This window comes from Sardina pilchardus, chromosome 19 (genome assembly GCF_963854185.1).
Source record: "Sardina pilchardus chromosome 19, fSarPil1.1, whole genome shotgun sequence".
In the NCBI taxonomy this organism is placed as follows: domain Eukaryota; kingdom Metazoa; phylum Chordata; class Actinopteri; order Clupeiformes; family Clupeidae; genus Sardina; species Sardina pilchardus.
Window position 1 is genome coordinate 28,282,589 of NC_085012.1, and position 23,786 is coordinate 28,306,374.

At 45.3% G+C, this 23,786-nt stretch overlaps 1 protein-coding gene across 1 annotated transcript in view; it reads right to left on the reverse strand.

The window, feature by feature from the left end:
- cubn (cubilin (intrinsic factor-cobalamin receptor)) overlaps positions 1-23,786 on the reverse strand; it is a 51,246-nt gene that overhangs the window by 11,422 nt on the left and 16,038 nt on the right. The window contains exons 26-55 of the mRNA XM_062521467.1: positions 23,395-23,551; positions 21,065-21,252; positions 18,492-18,651; positions 15,730-15,911; positions 13,635-13,809; positions 13,155-13,336; positions 10,866-11,022; positions 10,407-10,523; positions 10,190-10,303; positions 9,953-10,081; positions 9,585-9,717; positions 9,281-9,486; positions 8,489-8,673; positions 8,026-8,218; positions 7,653-7,850; positions 7,285-7,431; positions 6,799-6,989; positions 6,233-6,401; positions 5,803-5,977; positions 4,200-4,378; positions 3,671-3,880; positions 3,414-3,554; positions 2,977-3,164; positions 2,377-2,548; positions 1,946-2,149; positions 1,682-1,831; positions 1,412-1,533; positions 1,024-1,249; positions 740-927; positions 174-330 (exon numbers count right to left, since the gene is read on the reverse strand). Coding sequence (XP_062377451.1) covers positions 174-330; positions 740-927; positions 1,024-1,249; positions 1,412-1,533; positions 1,682-1,831; positions 1,946-2,149; positions 2,377-2,548; positions 2,977-3,164; positions 3,414-3,554; positions 3,671-3,880; positions 4,200-4,378; positions 5,803-5,977; positions 6,233-6,401; positions 6,799-6,989; positions 7,285-7,431; positions 7,653-7,850; positions 8,026-8,218; positions 8,489-8,673; positions 9,281-9,486; positions 9,585-9,717; positions 9,953-10,081; positions 10,190-10,303; positions 10,407-10,523; positions 10,866-11,022; positions 13,155-13,336; positions 13,635-13,809; positions 15,730-15,911; positions 18,492-18,651; positions 21,065-21,252; positions 23,395-23,551 — 5,095 coding nt within the window. The remainder of the gene's footprint in view (positions 1-173; positions 331-739; positions 928-1,023; positions 1,250-1,411; positions 1,534-1,681; positions 1,832-1,945; positions 2,150-2,376; positions 2,549-2,976; positions 3,165-3,413; positions 3,555-3,670; positions 3,881-4,199; positions 4,379-5,802; positions 5,978-6,232; positions 6,402-6,798; positions 6,990-7,284; positions 7,432-7,652; positions 7,851-8,025; positions 8,219-8,488; positions 8,674-9,280; positions 9,487-9,584; positions 9,718-9,952; positions 10,082-10,189; positions 10,304-10,406; positions 10,524-10,865; positions 11,023-13,154; positions 13,337-13,634; positions 13,810-15,729; positions 15,912-18,491; positions 18,652-21,064; positions 21,253-23,394; positions 23,552-23,786) is intronic.

Here is a 23,786-nt window from a genome sequence, read left to right on the forward strand (position 1 = left end):
ACAGCCTATTATGGAACCTATACTGTTAAAACGACGAAGAACATTAAAATCCATAGGGTAGAACATTTTATTATGTTCTTGTCACATTTTGACACAATTCCTCTTGTGATTCTTCCTTTTAAGTCCCGTGATTGGGATGGGCTCTGAGAGGAACCGTGTGAAGCGGCACTCACGTGTGTAGTAGGAGAAGCTGAAGCCCTTGCCAGCGCTGTCTGAGGACTGGAAGCGAGTGGTGATGACGTTGAAGGGAGCAATGATTCTCGCTGGTGCAGTGTTGCCACAACCAGTGGCCAAAAGCCCAGTGTTCGTTTCTTCATCACCAGACCATACCTAGAAATGGAAAAGAAATGAATTGGAAGATATAAGAATTTGTATCAATTCATTAATGCTTTAATGCTTCAAAACATCTGTCATGTGTCAAGTGCCTTTCCAAACTTTCCAAGTTTGAGTATTTCCAAACTCAATGGCATGATTTGTAACAATGCTAGCAATTTCACCTTCAAAAACAGCTCAACAGCTCATTGCTCCTTGTTTAAAGGCAGAGGCTCACATTGATACAGCATATCTCATTCCTGTTACTGTAGTTCACATTTCTAGTTTAGGAATAACACTAAGCTATGTTGCCTTCTTACTTGAGACAATTCACCAACAGCCAGTCTTAGTTTTAGTCTTAGTCAGATAATATAGTCCTATGCTATTACACTCTCTGGGAAGTGGTAGAGTGGTCTCCACTACCTACCTTAACGAAGCTATTCTGGCACTGTCCACTGGCGTCTGGGATCTGGAACTCGCTGTTGAAACTCATCTCCAAGTGGTTCCCTTCATGAGCGATGACGGTCCAGGAGCACTCAACATTGGTTGGGAAGTTCTGCGGGTAGTTGGGCGATTTGATATCGCCAGAGTCCGCATGAATAATGCCACCACAACCTATAGAGACCGAAAGAGTTCAGAGGGCCTTCAAGACAACCTGCAGATTAACTTATTATTGAGAAGCCCTGCAATGAATACTGAATCATTTTGTACCTGAGGAGTCTGCAGACCAAGTGGCAATGAAACCTCCACGGCTAACGATACTGTCAGCCAGGAAGACGACGGCTAGCTTGTTGGACCCCGATCGGACTGTTCCGGGAGAGTTCTCGCCACAGTACTGTCCAATAATGGGTGAGCCTGGAGATCCTCCATTGAAAATGGTGACAGAGTCCCAGCGACATGTGCTATGTTCTTCCACATGGAAGTAGGTGAACGTGAGCTGCATGGAAAAACAACCGTTTTAATGCTTTAACTCTGACAAGGGGTCTTGGTGCCTTACACAGATAGCTCAGTTAAATACTTTTTTTTGTTGTTTAAGGACAACATTCACATAATAAATGTTTCTGGGAGGGATGCTTTTATTGTGGAGTGTGGCACTCACAGTGATGGTGTGGCCCTGAGGGGCCTCTAAGAGCCAGGCACAGCGGCTGGGCCCGGGGTATTGGTTTGGATAATCAGGACTGGAGATCGCTCCACCCTCTCCGGTTTGCAAACCACCACATTCTGGAGGAGGGGAAAGAACAAACACGTCAACCAATGGTCAAACTGTCAGTGCAGTTCGTTAGAACACAGTTGTGATAGTTAGTCAGAACACAGCTGCGAAATATCTTTCAATTTAGAAAACTAAGACATTTCTGAGATACCTGCCTACCTGAGAAGTAATATGTTGCCTTAAAGCCTAGATCTACCGTAGCACTGTCACTCAGGAAGTGAACCCAAAGCTCCGGAGTGAACACCGCTATTGGCACACCAGGAACTGATTGACCACAGAAGCGACTCAAGAGCTCCCCATCTGAGTTTCCTAGAGGAACAAGTAGAAAACAAAACATTTCAGTATCTGTATTTGTTCTGTTGCCTGCTAATAATATCACAGCGCCCTCCTTGTGCTTGGAGGTGAAAATGCCATTTGACTTACCTAGGCGGAATTCAATATAGTCGTAATCACAGGTTTGATGATGTTCCAAGTGTAGGTCATTTATTATGACTACGATGGAGGAATTCACATGATTGGGATTTTGAAGCAGCCACTCGCAGTTCAGTGTGTTGGTGTAGTTGCCCACGCCATAGTTTGGCGATGTGAAGTTTCCTCCATCTGGGCCTGTGATCAGTCCTCCACACACTATGGGAAAAACAAAAAAAAACAAAAACTATGAGTACAACTCGGAAAGAGGGAGAACCTTAATCCTTATTTCACATTCAATAGCAACCCACACAAGCAAGACAATGCAATGTCCCGTCACTACACTAAAATGACATGAACATTTCAAAAGCCATGTAAACACTTTGCATTATTCATGTTTGTCTGTTTTACATTGTGACGCTCCAAAGACAACGCTCCCCTCTCACCTGCTGCCTCCTCGGAGGAGAAGTCCGCGCTGAAGCCACCGTTGGAGACGGAGGAGTCCGTGCGGAACACAACGGTCATGGTGTTCCCGCTGGATCGGATCTCATAACCAGCGGCCACGGTGCCACACAGACGCTCCAGGCGCGGGGCGTTAGACACAACGCCGTTGAAGACCTTTGAAAGGCAGAGGCCCACAGCATCACCATTACAGAATACTTAACTGCACTACAGTACAAGACCGGCTCTTCCTGAAACTTTTATGAGTTACATTACTGCAGCATCACTGGTGCAATAGAAGATCTGTTCAACATGCTGAAACACTGCTCCCAGACCAACACTATATGAAATCTATCTCTCACCTGCCTAGAGCACTGAGGTATGCTGTATTCTTGCACTGACTACTACAAGAAAAAGCCCTGAAATATCCTAAAAACTAGATCTGTCTGTGCTTCCTTCTGCTACATGTGAAGATAAAGATCATTACTAGCAAAATAGTCCACAACCCAGAAAACTGTGTAGAACCAAACCCCAAACCCTCTCCCAGAGCATATAGCATGCATACAGTATGTACTGTAGAGGTACACTCAGGAACAGGGCCTTACATCCACATAGTCATAGTTGCAGGAGCTGGAGCCCTGGCCCTCTAGCCGGAGGTCGTTGATGGTGAGGGTGACCCTGCGGCCGTAGGGCACGCTGATCTCCCATCGACAGGTGCGGCTGTGGGGGTACAGGTTGGGGTAGTTGGGCGAGGAGATGGTGCCCGAGGGGACGTTGAGTTCCCCTCCACATTCTGTCCGACAGAGAAGAAGGAACAGAAGAGCTTTAGAGAACACTAACGGAGACAGGTACAGAAAAGAGAAAGTGAAACAGAGGGGACTCTGAGCCACTCTGCACCTGCAAGTATGGATCGATGATGACTTACAGTAGTTTGAAAAACGTGTGAACTGAAAGGGCGGGCGCAGGGAACAGGAAGTGTGAGAAAACAAGGGGGAGGAAGTCAGTAAGCGAGAAGAAAGAGTTTGTCAGGGAGGTCACCCACCCTCCACGCTGGCCTGGAACGTGAGACTGAAGCCTGGTGCATTGCCACTGCTGTCACTGACAAACTTCACGTAGGCAAAGCTGTCGCCAGTGTCCATGGGATTGGGCATGCTGTTACCACAGTGCTTCCCCAGCAGCCGGCCTGGAGACAGACACAACGGAGAAGCGATCAGCAAGGAGCTCAAAGAAAGGTAGTGTCGTAAATGAAAAGGTTGTGTGTGTTGTCTTTCTGTGAGATGTTTGGTATTGTGCGCTTACCTGAGGCATTGTACTCGCGGATCTCCACGTAGTCACTGGAGCAGTCTGAGGAGCTGGTCAGGTTGAAGTAAGAGTAGCTAAGGGTGAGGTAGTGGCCAGTAAGACCATGCAGGTACCACTCACAGTTGGAGCCGTCAGGGTAGTTGGTGTTTGGAAAGCCTGGGCTTCGAACTGTCCCTTGCAGGCCAATGAATGTGCCAGTACAGGTGGCTGGGAGTCAAAAGGGACAGTTATATCAGAGAGGCTTAAAGCGGATCAAGGAGCTTTGGTTATATCAACCACTTTAAAACATTTTGAGTTTAATTTCTCATATTCACATCTACTCTCTGTTGTATTAGGTGCAAATACAGCTCATAAAACGACCAGTATGCAGGCATACTAAGGAGGCCTTATGGTACGATACTGAAGTAAACGACACTTGCAATTCACAACATGGTATGTACTCGGTATGTACAATATGTCTGGTATGTCTACATGCTGTGTACACATGACAAATTGAGTGAGGGACATTTCTTGAGCACACACTCACCAATGGAGTACTTGATCTTGAAGCCCTTGTGTGTGACACTGGTGTCAGTGCGGAACCGCAAATACATGGAAGCGCCGGTGGAATGCTGGGTAGAGGGCCGCGTGTTTCCGCAAAGCCTGGCGATGTAGTCCGAATCAGAGCTAGGGCCATCGCGGACCTCCAGGTAGTCATACCTACAGCTGTGAGAGATGGAGGAGTCAGGTGAGAGAGCTACAGCAACAATTGGCACCAGGGGCCTATTGCACAAAACTAGGATAAGGGATTAACCCGGGATATCTTGGTTATGCTGGCTCAATTTATCCGTGATCCAGTTACACAAAAGCGGGATAGGGGGCAGCAGGATATGTTATGGTATAAGTTACCATGGCGATTTATTCTGTGGAGCTAGCCTGCTCCTGACCAGGCTCACAGCCAAGATAAGTTGATTCTAATGGTAATTACATAATCTGATTGGTTCAGCTAGCTGTCATTCAAATGAGACCTCCACGTGATTTTTTTTAAAGAGCTGTAGATTCCATTTATATATTATTTGCAACATGCATTTACTTGCAAAACACAGCAGAATGTCTGCCTAATACCATATGGATGTAATTTAAATTATGGTGGCCTTATAATTAATAACATAGCCTACTCGTTGTTTGCTTCTTTTTTGACAGATGTTTGATGAATAGGCTGCTGTAGTAGTTGATTGGAAGTGGAGGGGACATTTTTCGAAGGTGTTTTGAACTAATTCGGCTTTTAAGACAAATTAAGATACTTTGTGCATCTTTGCGGTGGCAAAGCGCTTCCTAATGACGTTGCGTGCCGCGACAAGGAAGCTCTCACACACGTGGGTGCATACGTAAATTTGCATTCAGTTGATCTGCCACACCTACTCCCGCTATGTAACAGAAATAATCATGATCCCCCATCCAAAAAAGTAAAACTTTACCTCGTTGTTAGTCTATATCAAAAGCGGTTATTCACTTTGTGTGCAAGACGCTATTTTTCGCGTCTTTTTTATTCCAACCGTGAGTTATTTGGGGGAGGAACGACAACGCGCACACATACCGGATAACTTACACCTGGCTTGATGAATCCGTGTCTGCTTATCCTGGATTGGTCTTTGTGCAACCAATTCAGCCGGTATGCTCTTGTTTAGGATTCAGTGAGCGCAGCTCAGTAACTTATCCCGGATATCTTAATTCTGCTTTTGTGCAACGGGCCCCAGGTTGTTTGTTTGTTTGTTTTGTTTTGTTTTGTTTTGTTTTGTTTTGTTTTGTTTCCTTGAGACCGTAGAGTGGGGGGTGGGAGATGGCTTTTGTGCAATTTGTGTTTTCTATACCATTTAACACTACCTGTCATACATTATGGAATGTACTCTATATGTCTGAATGATATGGTGTGATATAAATTGGCACCAGAAACATTTCCACATCTGGCAGAAACATCTCATTATCCTTCACAATGTCAATCAGTGTGTCTCCTTGGTGTCGTTCTCTGTATTAGGCTCAATGTACTGTAGAAGTCATACTCTGTATTAGGCTCAATGTAAAAGTCATACTCTGTATTAGGCTCAATGTAAAAGTCACACTCTATATTAGGCTCAATGTAAAAGTCATACTCTGTATTAGGCTCAATGTAGAAGTCATCCTCAAAGTCGATCTGCACTGCCTCGCCGTTGGGCACCGAGATGACCCAGATGCAGTCGACGTTCTGTGGGTAGTTGGAGGGGTAGTTGGGTGAAGTGATGTAGCCTGGTGGATCTGAGTCGTCCAACGGGATGTGTCCTCCACAAGCTGTCAGAAACACAAATGGTCACTCACTTTACATATCTCGAGGAGCAGAAGAACATGGACCCTGGTCATAGTACAAGTAGAACTAATCTGTTTATTGTAGGGGAGATTGTTACACCAAATAGATTCATACTGTAAAAAAACGAACACATTTCACAAGGTAATCCGAATTTCACTAATGCACTTTTGACAGCATATTACATAACTAAAGGCTTACTGGCCAAGCGGGAAAAGGTCACAAAGTGACAGGCCCCTTACCCTGACTGTGTGCTTCAAAGGTCAGCTTGAAGCCTTGACCTTCATTGGAGCCGTCCGAGACGAAGCGCACATGGAGGTTGTTGTCCGTGGTCTGGACGAAGGGCGGGGCACTGGATCCACACAGACGGCCACCGAGAGAAGGAGCTGATGCGTCCGGCCCGTTCCTCAGCTGGGACACACAGACGCACACAGATGATTTGTAAAACACCTCATAATTCACAACCTCTACTACATTATGTCAGTGTCACAGATGTATGCTTTATAAATACCCAACATTACACCTGATTTTCAATGTGAATCTGACCTGGGCACACCGCTGGAGTGACACCCATATCACATAAATAGTCAATAGAACTTGATGTTTGGCAGTACACAAGTGTACTGATTTGGCCTTCAGCACCCTCCATTGTAAAACATTACTGTACGGGAGTACTTCCTGATAAGGAGATCCACTCTCCTGACTCTGATCCACTCTCATAGCAGGGGATCCCCATATTTATGGTGGCAGGTGACTGCCTTATCATACTCAACACCCTTTCTTTTACTCTCTAATAAAATGTCCTCACCTCCACGTAGTCCCCACTGGTGCAGCCGGTACTGAAGCCCTGCACCTGGAAGGGGTTCTGGAAGTTGACAAACACCCTGAAGCCAGAGGAGACCATCACGTGCCAGCTGCAGTCCTGGTTGGATGGGTAGTTCTGGGGGTAGCGAGGGGTGCTGATCACCCCACGATCTGTGTGGATTAGCCCACCACACCCTGTCCATAGAGAATACAGGCAATGTCAACATGATGAAGTGGATAAAGTGGAGTGCATAACTAATGGTTGAGGCATGTCTCAGGGTTCCCACTCAATGACATTGATACAAATTTCAAACCATTGACTTACATGTATTTTGAGTCACAAAGCTTTAAAATGTATTTTACAAACATGACTCACTGCTGAATATTGGAATTATATTGCAGTCAGGCATGAAGTTTAACAGACATGAAGTTAATAAAAACATTGTCTATCTAACATCTTTCTTGAATCTGGCCTGGGCTGAACCATCACCTCTAGAGTAGGAGGCGTTGAAGCCCTGCCGAATGACACTGCTGTCAGTGGTGAAGCGGATAAACATGGCATCCCCTGTGGAGTGGATCGATCCGGGCAGCTCTCTGCCACACAGGTTTGCCAAAAGGGGTGACAGGTTGGTCTCACCTAAGAAAACACACAGTTGAGCAGTTGAACAAATCTGGTGGGTCGTTTCACCTTTATCATTACAGAGTGGACAACAGGTGACAATACAGCTAACTCTGGCTCATTTAAAGTCTATTGTCTGTTGATCAATGAACACTGCCCCAAAGAGGACTGTCCCTATAGAAAGAAAGAAAGAAAGAAAGAAAGAAATACTCTGTATATTCTGGTCTCAACCCTCTTACCATCTCTGATGGACAGGCTATCGAAGAAGCACGAGGATGAAGACTCTATGTCCATAAACAGCAGGTTCAGCTCCACAATGGAGTCCGGCGAACGGATGACCCATGAGCACTCAAGGTTATTGTCATAGGAGCTTGGCCAGTTGGGGGAAAATAGGAAGCTGGGTGTGTCCTGTGGTATAAGGGCTCCACCACAAGCTCCTGGAAACACAGACAACCATAAGGTGTAAGGACAAACACACACACACACACACACACACACAAAACACAAAAACTGACAGAAACAAACACATACACATACCTATCAAGCAACACTATAATCATGAGTAAGACACCACCTTCACTGTTGAAACATTGCCAGGCATGATTACCCTACCTGGAGCAATAGTTGGAATGGGCCCTGAGTGCTGGACAGCTGTCCACTCAACAAGGAATCCTCTGCCGTTGATAACGCCGTCTGACCTGAACTCCAGTGTCACTACACTTCCAGAGCTCCTCACTGGATCAGGCAGGGACAGGCCACAGAACATGCCCATGGGGATGGCATGTACATTGGGTCCATCAAATATCTGAGAGGTACACAGGGGCAAAAACATGAATTTGAATTTTGCTATATGCTGCCCATTTAAGGAAAGTAACTTGGGACTGCTGGTTAGCGCAGAACAGTCTTGAGTGAAAAGCTACACATTTACTGATACTGTAGATCTGCCAATGAAACCTCTGTATTAACTAAAATCATGTAATACACATGTTGATATCGGATCTTGTATTGGAATTTTATATGAGATCATGCAAGTCTTGGCCTATTGGGAAAGCAGAAAAAGAACAGAAAAGTGTACCTTCAGGTTGTCATAGTAGCAATCATAGAGATCCTCGATATCAATATCCAGGAAGCGGATGATGATGTAGTAGTCGGAGTCCACAGAGATGGTCCAGCGGTAGTCTGCGTCGTTGGGGTAATAGGCGTGCGGCCACAGCGGGGACGCTATCTGACCCGTGGAGCCAGTGAGGTCGTTCCCGAACACTACAAAAGACGGCAGCATGAGAAGTTGAAAAGATAAACGCAGGCTCCAGGTTACCAATAATCCCAGAAACTCAGAGGCCTAAGTTGAAAGATGGACAAAGTGCATATGCCAAGTCTAACTTAAGTTAATTTAACAATTAGGCAAAAATTTACTTTGAGCACCACCTTAAAGCAAAGCATTGATGAGTCAGTCCAATGCGCCTACATGCAAAATGATAAGCTGTTGAGAACTTTGCACTTTGCCTGCCTTTTAAATGAGTGTTGGATACAGATGAGGTTGAATAGTTTAAGATTGATTCAGATCAACATAACTTGTGTGGGTATAGGCATTGATCTGAAGGACCAGATTTGGTGCTTGTGTTTGTAAACCTTAACCAAAGGCATTATGAAGTGTCAACAGAGTGTAGAGAGTGTATGTCACACAGTAGTACAGTATGTCCACTATGATCGCTGTGTTGGTGATTTTGTTTTCTGAGGGTTAGGAAAGTGCTCCAGCCATTAAAATAAAAGATGCTGGTCTTATTCTCTAACACAAAATACAGTTTAGCCCTAACATTAAACATTATTCCTAAGACCACATGAGCATGCCTTTACTAGAAGTACTCACTGAGAGAGAAGGTGGCTCTGAAGCCAGCTCCACTGACCGACGCGTCAGACACAAACTTGACCCAGAGTACGTGGCCCATTAAAGATGTGTAGTTGGAGGGCAGGGAGCTCCCACAGAAGCGTCCAATCAGAGGACCCGTGGCGTTTCTCTCCCGGATCTCCACATAGTCATTGTTGCAGTTGGAACTTGCCTGGAGCTGGAACATTCTATCAAAAAAGAAGCGGGAAAGTCAAGCTTTCATGTCAAGCGGAATCAAAATGCAGATGGCAATCATGATATGATGAGATGAATCAAAGAAGCTCACGTGAAAGAGATTTGCAAACGGTTGCCAGGAGAGCTGTATATTTGCCACACACACTCGATGTTGCTAGGATAAGCGTCAGGGAAGTTAGGACTGTTGAAGGCGCCGGACTCCATGTGAAAGTTTCCACCACAACCTAAGAGACAGATTGAAATAGAGAGGAGAGAAGAGAAGAGAAAGGAAGAGAGGAGAAGAGAAGAGGAGAGAGGAAAAGAGAAGAGAAGAGACAAGAGGAGAAAAGAAGAGGAGAGAAGAGAAGAGAAGAGAAGAGAGCCAGAGAAGACGGGATATGCCAGAAAATGATTCTAGCCTTGTCCAGGATACGTTAAACACATTTTTAATTAAAATAAAAAATGTTCTTTGTCTCCTACTTGAAGTAGAGCCTAAGTAAGTGGCTCTGAATCCCTTCTTTGAGACTGAAGAGTCAGAGTTGAAGTTGACGACCAGCGCATTGCTGAATGATGTGATTGGGTGAGGGACCTCTACTCCACAGAATTTTCCTGAGGGACAAGTTCAAGACAGATTGAGTTATGGTGTCACAACAGGCTTCTGCAAATTCTCTAAACTCTAAACTTGTTATGATGAAAAGTCTGAATGCCTTTTTTTACCAACTAATGGTGCCTGGGCGTTATCCCCATCCAAGACCTCCACAAAGTCATGGGAGCAGTTTCCATTGTTCATCTCCAACTCAAAGTCAGCGAATGACAGGGTCACATGGTTAACTACACAGGGTCAAAGTTGAGGAGAACATGGACATCAGAATCAGGCTAAAACAGATAGAATGGATGTGAAGAGCGAAGCGCAGCAATATAAATGGCTAATTACATGGGTCCTGGGCTTTGATGATCCAGCTGCACATCTGATTGGCTGGGTAAGGGTATGGATAGCGAGGGGAAGCGATGGCTCCACCAATGTCATCGGTTGAAATAGTGGATCCACACTCTGTAACAACACACAGACATTCATATTGCAACAGCAAGGTAATGATGAGAGATCAACATACAGTTTATTGCATTTACTGCATATCCGGCATATCTAGTAGCTCTATCTGGTATCTGGCATCCACTGTAGCAAGATGAGTCCTTTATATAGGTGTAAGTACAGTATGTAAATGTGGCACTTGATTATCACATGGTATTTTGTTTGAGTAAAACACTTCTATTTCCCCCGTTTACAACGTAAGCAAAAGCATAGCATGTTTGTCTGCCCAGGGCAAGTGAAGAGAAAGCTCATTTGATTCAGCAGGCCTCTTCCTCTTCCTCCTCCTCTTCCTCTCCTCCTCACCTTCAGAGAACTGGGCGCTGAAGCCGCGGTGGGTGCGACTGCTGTCGGAGCGGAAGCGCACGTGGATGACGTTTCCTGTGGAGCGGATGGCATCCGGACGCACCGAGCCACAGACCGCCGCCAAGAGAGGGGACGCAGCGCTGGGGCCGTCATGGATCTGTGGGTCACCGAGGAGGAACACGTGAAACGGAGGAGGAGACAGAACACACAGAGGAGACAGAGAGAGAGACAGAGAGAGAGAGAGAGAGAGAGAGAGAGAGAGAGAGAGAGAGAGGGGTAAATGACCAAGATGGAATTTAGCCTTTGATTTGATACTTGTGTTTCTCTTAGATCTTACACTTTTGACTGGACTCTCAAAGCTTAACTTTAGTTCGTAATGTTCCTTATAACTGATACTTCCATTGCCTTGTGAATTCATTCTTCTGTGGGAGACTAGCCTAGTTCTTAAAGTTTGATACTTCTGTTTCAGTAACTGGTGTCTAGATGGCAAATCATGTGATTTGTGTGACGATAGAAATGTTCTTAATGTCTTTGGTTCTTAATTAACTCATTGTATTGACCAAGTCATGCGTAGTACAGAGAAAGTGTATTGATACAATGAAGCAATGATGTTATGATACGATGCAAGGTATAAATGTGTGTATGCAAGACAACTGATTATCTCTTGGGTGTACAGATTTTGTCTCTGTATCCTGATTTCCTGATGAGACCTCTCTGCGCAGAGATGAATAAACTACTAACTAAACTACTAAGAAAGACAAAAATCTTATTTCAGACTTCAGTACTTATAGGTCGCTAAGCTACATTTCTTCCACAAGAGAAAGAAAGAGGAAAGAAAGAAAGAAAGAAAGAAGATAATGCTAGTTTCGGGTCAAAATGTAAACCTTTCACAACATTCAACATTCCGTTAAAACGGTACAAGATTGACATGAATAGCAATACCAATCCCTGTCTTTTTAAATTTCTCTTGGTCAGACCTAGTTGTGAAGAGCCTCACTGCAGGGCTTTGCATGACGCAGCGTTAATTTAGCGCACCACTGACCTCACAGACAACGGCTGACTAGACTACTGTCCAGCCAAGAAGACCACAGGATGTGGGCCAGTGCACAGCAGAAGGCCAGAGGAACAGGAAGACACTCAAGACACTCATGTGGACTGATGGGGAACAATGGATCTAAAAGCGTGCTGTATCACTGGATACAAGTTTTCAAATCATGAAATAGAATTGAAAAATAAATACCCAATTAAAATGGACGTTGTAAAAATGAACATGAAATGAGACAAATTAGTTAGAGAAAAAAGGCATCGATAACCAGCCAGCGCTCAGGCAGACAGAGAGACTGTGGTGTGGTCAACACTGATAAGTGGTGACAGACATCAACTACTACAGTATGCCAGCTGCTGCTCTTGGAGATGAGTACATTGGTGTCATCTAAGACGGCTGTCTGTGGTAAGAGTACCACTGCCAAAAAGATGCCAGGACCATGACCGTGCAAAATGTAGCTACATGAGGCTATTAAAAATTGTAACCACAATCAACAACGACCTCTTTATCCGTTCTATTCACACCATGCTTTTCCTGTTACTCACTGAAGGCCCTGTTTTGAAGAGGGCTAAAAGGCCTGTCCACACTGCCATTGTTAACTACAATGAAAAGTGTAGACGTTCAAAGAGGTTCCAGTTAAAGCTGTCTTTATAGTTAAAGACATACTTTAGTTGTATATACTTATAGCTATACTTAAAGGGTCACTGCACCCTAAAATAGGTGTTTTGAGCTGTTGATTGATTGAAAATACTCATAAGTGGTGAACTGTACTATTACCAGGGTTAATATTGACAAAAATCGTGTTTCTCGACAAACGTAACATTTCGTCTGATTTTGTATTGGAGATATTGCTCTCTCGCGCATACTACCGTTTGAAAACATGCCATGGCATGTTGGTCCAAAATACTATTGGAATGATGACGTTGTCCTGCACTTCTAGTCCGACACTACGTCACCGGGTCGTTACAAATTAGGACTGAAACGCCCCAACACCTGCTGCCCTGATTAGCCTACCTGTGATAAGCCATGTCTGCAGCACTCATTCCCAGATTGACACGAAATCACCATGGTTGATTGGTTGCAGCAGTGCTGCACTCTCTCTCCAAATTTCAGAACGTCTCGCCCATTTTGAAAGCCGTTTTCAGAAATGTGAAGTGGGTGGAGTTATGGGGTGAAGTAACTCTTTAAAGCAATATAGGGGTCATTCACATATGTGTGTGGACATGAGAGGCATGGGCACTCACCGCCACATAGTCCCAGGTGCAGTTGGAGTGGTTCTCAATGTCCAGGTCTGAGAAGTTGAAGAGGACCCGGTGGCCTTCGTCCACGGTGATGACCCAGGAGCAGTCCACATTGTTGGGGTAGTTGTTGGGGTATGAGGGGGAGTGAATCTCTCCATTGGGGGCGTTCACCGCACCACCACAGCCTGAGGAAGTCCACAGGTAGATGTATGAGTTACTTTTTTTGTAGCACATCTGTGAGGCTGATCTCACATCTGGCCTGCTAATACTACACACTGGACATCTGAGTGTGATTAACTATTCCAGATTGAGAGGGATCATTTTCTTTAGGCTACAGTATTAGGTCTCTCTCTCTGTGTGTGTGTGTGTGTGTGTGTGTGTGTGTGTGTGTGTGTGTGTGTACAGTATCTGTGCTGTATTCACAGTTGAAATAGTGTCTGTGTTTATGCGTGTCACTGGATGCGTGTGTGTAGTGAGCCCCACCTCCATGGATCTCCTCATACTTTGCGCTGAACCCACGGCCGCTGACCACTGAGTCACTCCTGAAGCGGACGGTCATGAGATTGCCGGTGCTGGACACCACCAGGGGGTTTCCAGGGGGACGTGTGGTGCAGAGCTGGGCCAGACGTGGGGCCGACTGGTCAGGCCCACCATACACCTGGGGTCAAGGGTCAAGGTTCAAAGGTCAGTAAAATGTTTTGTGAGCATGAATAAAAAAGTGTAATCAATGTTTTTATCACCACAGGTGTAACGTTATGGGCCCACTTGCCCTTCCTCATACATGAAACAACTAACACATAGCACATAGATATACCCATTAGAGGGAACACCTGACAAGTCACATGATACAGGTGATTAGCTAAAGTGCAAAGTGCAGACTGCAAAGTGTCAAGTGCTTTGTAACATATACTGTAGCTTTTGTCTAGTCTCATTAAACCACTGAAGTTCACTTTCAGGAAGTTCCTTCCTGAAGTTCATTCACATTTTGTGAAAGAAAAAATGCTGCAGTTCCATCCAAGATCAACAGGCCTAACATTTTCTCAAAAACACTATCACTATTTGGAGACTGATAACAGCACAGACATTCAATGTATGTAAACAACTGCACGCGCAATGCAGGATGCCTGACCGTCACCAAAATAGGACAAAACTTTAAACTGTTAAAATGGCCACTACAAAAACATGAGGACATTAGGGAGCACAGCCTCAATACCCCCCAAACCAACACCCGCATATCTGGGGAGGCAGACTTTAAGTGGCTGGATAGTCAGTGAAGGATTATTGATAGATTGTGTGTGTGTGTGTGTGTGTGTGTGTGTGTAGGCCCATGGTGTGTGTGTCTGTGGTGTGTGTGCAGGCCCATGGTGTGTGTGCAGGCCCCTGGTGTGTGTGTATGTCCGTGGTGTGTGTGTATGCCCGTGGTGTGTGTAAGCAGGGCTGGTGTGTGTGTGTGCAGGACCATGGTGTGTGTGTGCAGGGCCGTGGTGTGGGTGTGTGTGCAGGCCTGTGGTGTGTGAGGCTGGGGACTGAGCCACTGGTAAAGCCAGATCTCTAAGCTCCACTTTCTGCCCCGCCAGCTTCATTCAGTGTTCCAGTGGCAGTCAGCATTCCACAGGGCTGAGCAGCATAGCAGATCACACACACACACACACACACACACACACACACACACACACACACACACACACACACACACACTGAGTCGGACCACTGAACTCACAGAGTGGGCCAGGATAGCGAGATACACACATACATACACACACACACACACACACACACACACACAATCTGATACAGTATCTGATCGGATATGATATCACATTCACAAACATTCTCACCCTCACACACAGGAGACAACACAATGCAGCACTCATATTATTTACTTTTGATCATATATACAGTATACTAAAAATGCAAACATATACAAATATTCATGAAGTAATATATCTCCAAAATGTGCTAGACTAAGAGAAACACAAAGGTGCACACACACACACACACACACACACACACACACACACACACAAGCTGTTGATGAATGGACTTTGTTTTTCCCTCTTCTCTCTCTCTCTCTCTCTCTCTCTCTCTCTCTCTCTCTCTCTCTGTAACTTGATCATTCAATTCAACAGCAGCCAGTAAGGCTTTCATTTCAGATTACCTCTGATTACCATTGTTCCTTGGTTTCAGAGGCTTTTGGAAGCCACCTCTAACTTAGTCCTGATTATATCAGTAAATATTACTGCACAAAATGTACCCAAATATATTACTGTATATGTCACACTGCTGACTTGTTTGAAATGGAGTCTTCCCCGTTGCTTAATTCATACATTTCCTGACTGTAAACAATGCATGGGGACACACAGTATCTTAGTGTTATCACTTACACTAAGCATGAGTGTGTGTGTGCGTGTGGTCCACAAGTACCACATGACATTAGACAGAGGCCAGTGTTGTCAATTCACTTAGCATGAGTGTGAGTATGTGTGTGTGTGTGTGTGTGTGTATGTGTGTGTGTGTGTGCGTGCGTGTGTTCCATGACATTAGACGGAGGCCGGTGACCCCCTCTGCTTGGCCGTACCTCCAGCAGGTCGTAGTTGCAGTCAGGGTGGTACTCCACATCAAACTCGTAGATGGTAAGGGTGATGCTGGTGCCAGGGTCCGTCTCGATGTACCAAAGGCACTCCCGGTTCTCTGGGTACCTGTCCGGGTAGCCTGGGCTGGTGAAGTTCCCATGTGGATCAAAGAGCTCCCCCCCACAACCTGCAGGGGTCAGTATTGAGTCAATGACACAAGCAGGTATTACCCATTCCCCCACATTTTTATGCTAGAAGAATATTGCGAAATATTTCATGCGAGTCCCATTCTGTTCGCATGGAAAGTCATATCAATAAATTCAGATCAATTCCCTGTCTGGCCAGACATAATCCCACATCACTGGTAAAACATGAAGTCATTGGTGGTCCATTTCCCCAAGTGATCAAATATCTTGTTGGAAAGTTGAATGCGTCCAATAAAACACACATCTAAATGCGCAAATTTGTACATCATGATTCATCCACTCTTGCATCTGGGACCTATAAAAACAGATGGGAAAACACACACACACACACACACACACACACACACACACACACACACACACACACACACACACACACACACACACACACACACACACACACACACTCACACTCACACTCACACTCACACTCACACTCACACTCACACTCACACTCACACACACACACACACACACAGGCAAGCACCACACCCCAGGCTGCAGTCTGGGCAGCTTGTTTTACAGTGATCTAGGGAGCGCTACTGTATTCCCCCGAACTGCAGTGAGATGCACATGACAAGCAATATCAACTCAGCTCTCCTCCGAAGGAATTCTTAGGAGCACAAACCCTGTCAACCTTGACACCTCTCAGAAAAGTGAAATTGTTGTTTCTTTTTCCAGTCAGCACTACAGTATCTCAGCACCATCTCTGACAGTGAGTTCTTGACCCATTCCACTAGGAGCAAAACAAACCATGGTGACATGAATACCCTCCTCATGGCTCTCTGGTGAGTCTAAGGCAAACAGAGGGCTCCTTCATCACCCTTTTCTCCTTTATTCCACCTCTCCACACGCTCCTCTTCACGGTTGGGAACAGTGGAAGGATGGGGGGGAAATGTGCTGTCATCCTCCACCAACAACATATCACAAACCTATTCAGGGGACGATGTGTCTCTCGTACTTTCACAAACTTTAGATACACACACACACACACACACTCACTAGACAAAACCCTTCTGTTCGTCAGCAAGTTATGTAATAACTCTAAATATATCCACTGTTCATTATAAATGAAGTTTCTTGCATATTTTGCTCACATTACTCTCACACATCTCAGCGCTCATATCGGGCTGGCTAGCAGCGCTCAACAACTAGCCTTAAGTAAAAATAACAGGCACCACACCCACATGAAGCAGAGTGACTCAGTGTCTGGAGACCTCTACTCAATGCCAATCCCCAGTGCACAAATAAACACATTCACACTAATGTTCCTAAACACAAGTCTACACCATACTCCACACACACATCTATGGGCAGAAAGAGAAACAAAAAAAACCCCTCAAAACAAAAGCACCGCACACAACTAACACTTTCAATCTGTCCACTGATGGAAAAATGTCATGGTGATTAATCTGCATATCACATGGACAAATCTAACATAGCTGTTACAGGTCTGTGAGTTTTGTAAACTTAGACTACAATATCAGTTCATCAAACAGCACTCTAGCTACAGGGAGGAGTTCATTTTCTCCTGATGGAGCCTTTAGTTTCAGATTTTCCACAGTCCATTTCTGGAAAAGAGAAGAGCCCACCTCCTCATAGGTCACACATTTCCTCCAAATTAGGATTTCAAAGAAAGTCCAAATGCCACAAAAAACACATCCTGAACAGGAACCAGCTGGCAGTAAATGACTACTAGAGGCCATGTGATTTGGGGTGTGCGCTATAGACAGAGAGAATGAAACTTGATGAGTGTGAAAGAGAGTGTGAGAAAGAGAGAGAGAGAGAGACACACACACACACACACACACACTTACACTCACACACACACACACACACATACACACACACACACACACACAGAGACACAGAGACAAAAACAAGGCTGATGTAGTGGAGAGAGAGAGAGAGAGAGAGAGAGAGAGAGAGAGAGAGAGAGAGAGAGAGAGAGAGAGACACACACACACACACACACACACTTACACTCACACACACACACACACACATACACACACACACACACACACAGAGACACAGAGACAAAAACAAGGCTGATGTAGTGGCCTGTGCTTGTGTGGCTGCTGGTTTTCCTGTATGATGTAACTGGTCACTGCTTTCTCTGCCCCCCCCCCGGGACATTAGTGACCATATCCCCACATATCGCATGACATCATCATCCTGAGACAGAATGCTAGTCCCAGACCATAGCCTCTGCCACTATCTGCTCCACCACAGAGAGTGCATTGCCATTGGCAGTGTGGACAGAGGTCCATGCCTCTATTTAGCAGTGGGTGTTTTGGTAACATTAAAAAGGGAAAACCCTCTGAATGTTATGGAAAGCGTTTGCATGTCTGGAACACCGAGGCTGTACTGGAATGTTTGAGAAGGGCAAAACAAACCAAACTAGTGTGGAATCAAAAAAGGAACAGCCCTTCAATGGAAACTAGATGATGACTTGGTGTACAGTACAAATAAAGTGTTCACAATAAGGAACTCATTCTATGAAGCTCTAGATCAACGATGATAGCTGGATCCTGGCATAGAGGTCATGAGGATCTTACCATTCTGGTACCAGAGCATCCGGAAGCCCGTGTGGGACACAGAGGAGTCGGACCGGAACACCATGTGCAGGCTGGTGCCAGTGGTCATGCTGGCAGGAGGCGGGGTGCTACCACAGTAGGTGCCAATCAGAGGAAAGGTGGCATTGGGCCCATTGTAAAGCTGCAGAAACAGAGAGGAGGAAGGTCAGAGCTACATCAAGGCTACTTAAGAGGTCACAAGGATTAAAGGGTGAAGTTTGAAAGCAGCCCCAAACACAACAGATTGTAATACGTAAATGACAACGGAAATGCCAGAGTTACAGGCATCCTGAATTCAAACGTGGCTAAGTTCTTGGTGAAGAAAGAGGAAACGAGCTAAGCTAACACTGAAAGATGTAATAATTTTCAAAATGACTCAGCAGATCAACAATAACTACTATCGCTTATTTTAACATGAGTTCAAATGGCTTAACAGCATCTACTGTACTGTGCCCTTGGTGCAGACATGATAACAATGGGCCTCTTCATCTGGCTACTCTACTGGGATCTTACATAACGAAGGTCAGAGTGAGGAGTGGAGAGAGGAGAGATGCTCTTTTACCTCTGACACTCACACGAGACAGAGGAAATGGAGACAATATCTCATTCTGTGTGTGTGTGTGTGTGTGTGTGTGTGTGACAGAGGGAGAGAGAAATGAAGACAGAGAGAGGGAGAGAGAGAGACAGTAGAACAGATAGAGAGACAGAGTGTGCATCCATGCTAGTGTGGATGTTTGCAGCTGTTACAAAGGCAGACAAACACACTAAAGAGGTGACACAATCCCATCAACTCCATCTCACTTCCGCTGACAGCTGTCAGCCCGGCAGCATGCAGCGTGCCTGATAAGAGATGGCTGTCTTTCCACAGCACTGAGCATGTCTGAGCTGTGAAGTCATGTTCTCCAGAAGAGAGTGCACAGACTCTTTTACAGCCACGGCACACTTGTTTCCACTCAGACGAGTGACAACACGAACATCAGGCATGACACTACAGGGCACAAAGCCTCTGAATGAAGGCAACAGTGCATCGACATAAACAACCTGTTCTTATCTTTTTAAGTCATGCTTCATTTGACAATATTAAATTCAAAGCATGACTGTTTCGCCAGAACGCCGACGTTTCTCCGTGCAATTTAAATACTTCAAAGCCCCCCCGAGGGCAGATTTAATAGAAGAGGGAGCCGAGAATTAAGCGAGAGGATATGAACACAGAAATGATTACCATCTCCCCTCTGCCTCTGAGGTAAAAATGAGCTATATTAGGAAGAAGCTTAGCAGAGCTCAGGTCCCCCAGTGGCCCAGACCCCCATTGAGATGCAGGGCAGTGCAGTGCAGAGGGGGCCGAATACTGAGGCAGATGCTCTCCTGTCAGTGCGGTTATTCATCTCTTTGATTAATGCAGTGTAATGAGAGACTTGATGGCTGCCATGACCAGGGAACATCATATTCATCACAAGACAGGAAGGGGAAGCTACATAAGGTCACTGCACATTGCCTCTATATATGGGCGTAAACCATCTATTCTAGTTGATATTTCATTTGTGTGACAGTGAGTGTGAAATGGCCCTCACATGCTGATGAAGTCCAGAAGAAAAGCTGAAGCAGATAAGGAGCATAATGAAAAGACTTCTAGTGACCACATAGGAAGAAGCTTTAGCAAATCTTGTTGATATAGCAGTGCAAGACTTGCAGAGGGTGCAGTATTTTGATACAGTTGTTTATTATGGTGCTGCAGAGGGATGTTCAGACTGATGCAGAGTAACCAGAGAACACATTCCAGGCACAGAAAGTCATCCTGTTGCAACACACTGCATGACGTAATCACAGGGGCGGGAAAGTGTGTGGGGTAGAGAGGCTACAGCTATAGCCAAAAGATTTCAGTGAACTCAAGTTCACACACACACACACATGCGCGCGCGCGCACACACACACACACACACACACACACACACACACACACAAATAGAGAGAGAAAAGAAGTCTGCACATGTTCCAAAACCGTGGTCTTCAGTTACCCTCATACTGGGGCCCTATGATGTCATTTGTGTTGGGGTAACCATGGAGACTGGCAAGACAAGGAACAACTCTCAGGCACTATTGTGGACCGAGCTTGTCTGTGCGGAGGGGGGGAAATTTAAAAGAGCCTTCCAAAGAGCGGATAAACTGTAATTCCATGAGTGCACAAAAAGAACAGCGGCGATGTGAGCGTCTCAGGGCCTTTCATTAGAGCAGTGGCCTAAGACAAGAGCTCTGCTCTGGAATCCCGACGTTATAAAAGAGAGAAAAGTCTATAAAAGCCTGGGGGAATGATTCAGCCTCTCATCACAATACAGGTCTCACAAAGGCCCCGGTGAGGGCTCACAAATGGTTCTGCGCGAAAGTTACTCTTTATCCTTCAGGACTTTGTTTTTCGATAAAGAATGCTGCTGAGTTTTACTCTTCCCCTCCATAAACTTTGAAACTAAACTGTGAAACCTAGCTTTAAATCTTGGGGAATTTGGGAGCTTCGTCTGTAACAGTGTAGCTCATGTTCACAGTTGAGTTTTGAATCTCACCTTCACGTAGTCATACAGACAGGTGGGGTTGTTCTCCAGGTCGAAGGCCATGAAGGTGTAGTTGATGGTGTTGCCCATGGTGGTCAGGATGGTCCAGCTGCAGAGGGAGTGGTGATCGTAATTGTTGGGGTGGTTAATGGACTCTATATAGCCCTGGCTCCGGCTTTCTATGACAATACCCTGGCATCCTATGAGGAAAGACCAAATCATAGTTATTAGTGCAAAACCAAATATTGCAGGAAGAATGTTCTTTGCCACATCGTAAAAACGCTTCAAAAGAGAATCTTGAAATATCTTAATTAATGCAACAATATTCTCCCAAACTGATATTTTAAAATTTTAGCTGCTCAATTCATGTATTGACTTTCACCATTTCTAAAATGTCCCAAAAACACACACATGCACTTAGTAGCTTGTTTGGGCCAGTGCAGGGTGTTTGTTTGCTAAGTAGTATTGACCCCCTTAAGTGCTTTGATTAGAGAACAGCAAATGCCAGCAGAGAATGGAGCAGGAGCCAAGTTGGCAAAAGCACCTCTGGGGAACAAAGGAAGACGGACATTCCCGGAATGACCTTGCAGCCTCGGAGCCGCTACTTCCAGAAAGTTCCATTTGAGAGGGCTCTAAAGAGCACAAAGGCTGCACACTGCCTACTGTTCGTCATCTCAAAGAGGGGTCCACCTCACTGCCAGCCTCGCCTGGCCCTGTCTGGAGTCACCACACAGGGCCGCACAGCTTTGCCTTGAGCCTCTGGGAAGCCTCGGTGCACCACAGATGTGGAGCATGGAGCACTCAACCGTTCTGCTTTATTTGATAAAATGACTGAACTCTACATTTGTATACTGACATAAACTATGAGTTAGGGCCCCTCCCACAGTGACTACTACATTGGTTGCTCTACCATTGTCCTCTTATGCTGCTTTCCTCCCAGTACCTTCTGTCTCTCTCAAGCACTCACCTCACCATATCACCAAAGAGTCTATAGGCTAAAGAGATGTACAGTATCACAGTGAGCACTCAATAACTCAGCACCCAAAGAGTCTATAGGCTAAAGAGATGTATCTCAGTCAGCCCTCACCATCTCACCAAAGAGTCTATAGGCTAAAGAGATGCATTACAGTGAGCCCTCAACACCTCAGCAACCAAGAGGAGCCAGCGGAGCAGCAGGAAGCTGTATTCATGACGTGATGCAATGCTCTGCCTCGGCCTAATGAAACCAATCGGTCTCACAGGCACCGCTATGTCAGCTGGGTTCACCCCGTCATCGTAAATAACAGGCTCCTATTCACCAGCAATGTGGGCGCAGAGTTACAAAAGGCATTAAAGAAGTAGAAGAAATGGTGCCCCTGCCCATACTAAATACACTGTTGAAATGAAAAAGCACTGTTGCTTACCTATGATTTGATGATGTTATATTTATGTTAATGTTATACTGTATCTATAATGTGTGACATAGCTCATGCGTAAGTGCGCTGTACTCAAATGTATGCGTTTTTCATTCATGTGTATTTCTCGCCAAAATTCTTTGAATAGACCCAACAGTGCATGAGCGACCTTTGTTTTGCAGTAATGTGGCCAACAATAACTCAGGCCTTTAATAGAGAGTGTTTATTCTGAATGAGAAGAACACTTCACAGGCTGTAAATCAGGCCTTTAATAAAGAGCGTTTCATCTGAATGAGACCAAAACATCACAGGCTGTGGGAAAATGGCCGCTGGTGTCTGGGACATTACAATGCATGTTCACACACTGTTACAGTGTGTCTTTCAACTCAACAGTGTGTGTGTGTGTGTGTGTGTGTGTGTGTGTGTGTCTACATGTGTGTCTATGGCCCAATCCCAATGTGAGCCTTGAGGACTAAGGACTAAAGACTCACAGACTTAATTGATCTCAGGTGCTAAGTGAGTTAGTGTGTGAGGCCACATGGGCTCAGATAGGTATTTGGAATTGGAACAGCACTTCACGAGATCACATGTACCTTGGCGATGTTTACAAAGACATTCCTAACATTTGCACCATGCACGTCTGTACGTATGTGTCGTGCTGTGGTTTACCTTCGTCATTTCCGGATATTCCTATGATCTCCGCGGTAAACGTCACAACACTTTAAACTGTGGGTAATTCCCTTAGGTTAAGTCTGTACTGATGCAGACTCACAGAAAGGGCTCAGTAAGTGTGTATTCAATTCGAAGCTGGGACAGCCCTAAGCTCTTACAAATTTCGCGAGAACGCGCAAGTCCGTGAATCCGGACATTGGGATTGGGCCATTGTGTGTGTGTGTGTGTGCGTGTGTGTGTGTGTGTGTGTGTGTGTGTGTGTGTGTGTGTGCTTACTGGTGGTGTATGAGGCGATGAAGCCCCCTGCACTGACGCTGCTGTCCGTCCGGAGCTTGACGTAGAGATACTCCTTAGTGGAGCTGATGGGAGCAGGCAGCTGAGTCCCACACAGCTGAGCCAGCTGAGGAGCGTTAGTGCTGTTTCCATCATACACCTGGAGGAGGAAGAAAGGATGAAGGAATGAATGAATGACTGAATGGATGAATGGATGGATGGATGAATAAAGGAATGAATTAACAAATGAATGAATGAATGCATATATGGATGGATGGATGGGTGGATTGATGGATGAATGGATAGATGGATGGATGGAAGGGTGGAAGGGAATGAATGAAAGAATGAATGAATGAGTGGATGGATGGATGAATGGATGAATGGACTTATAGGAA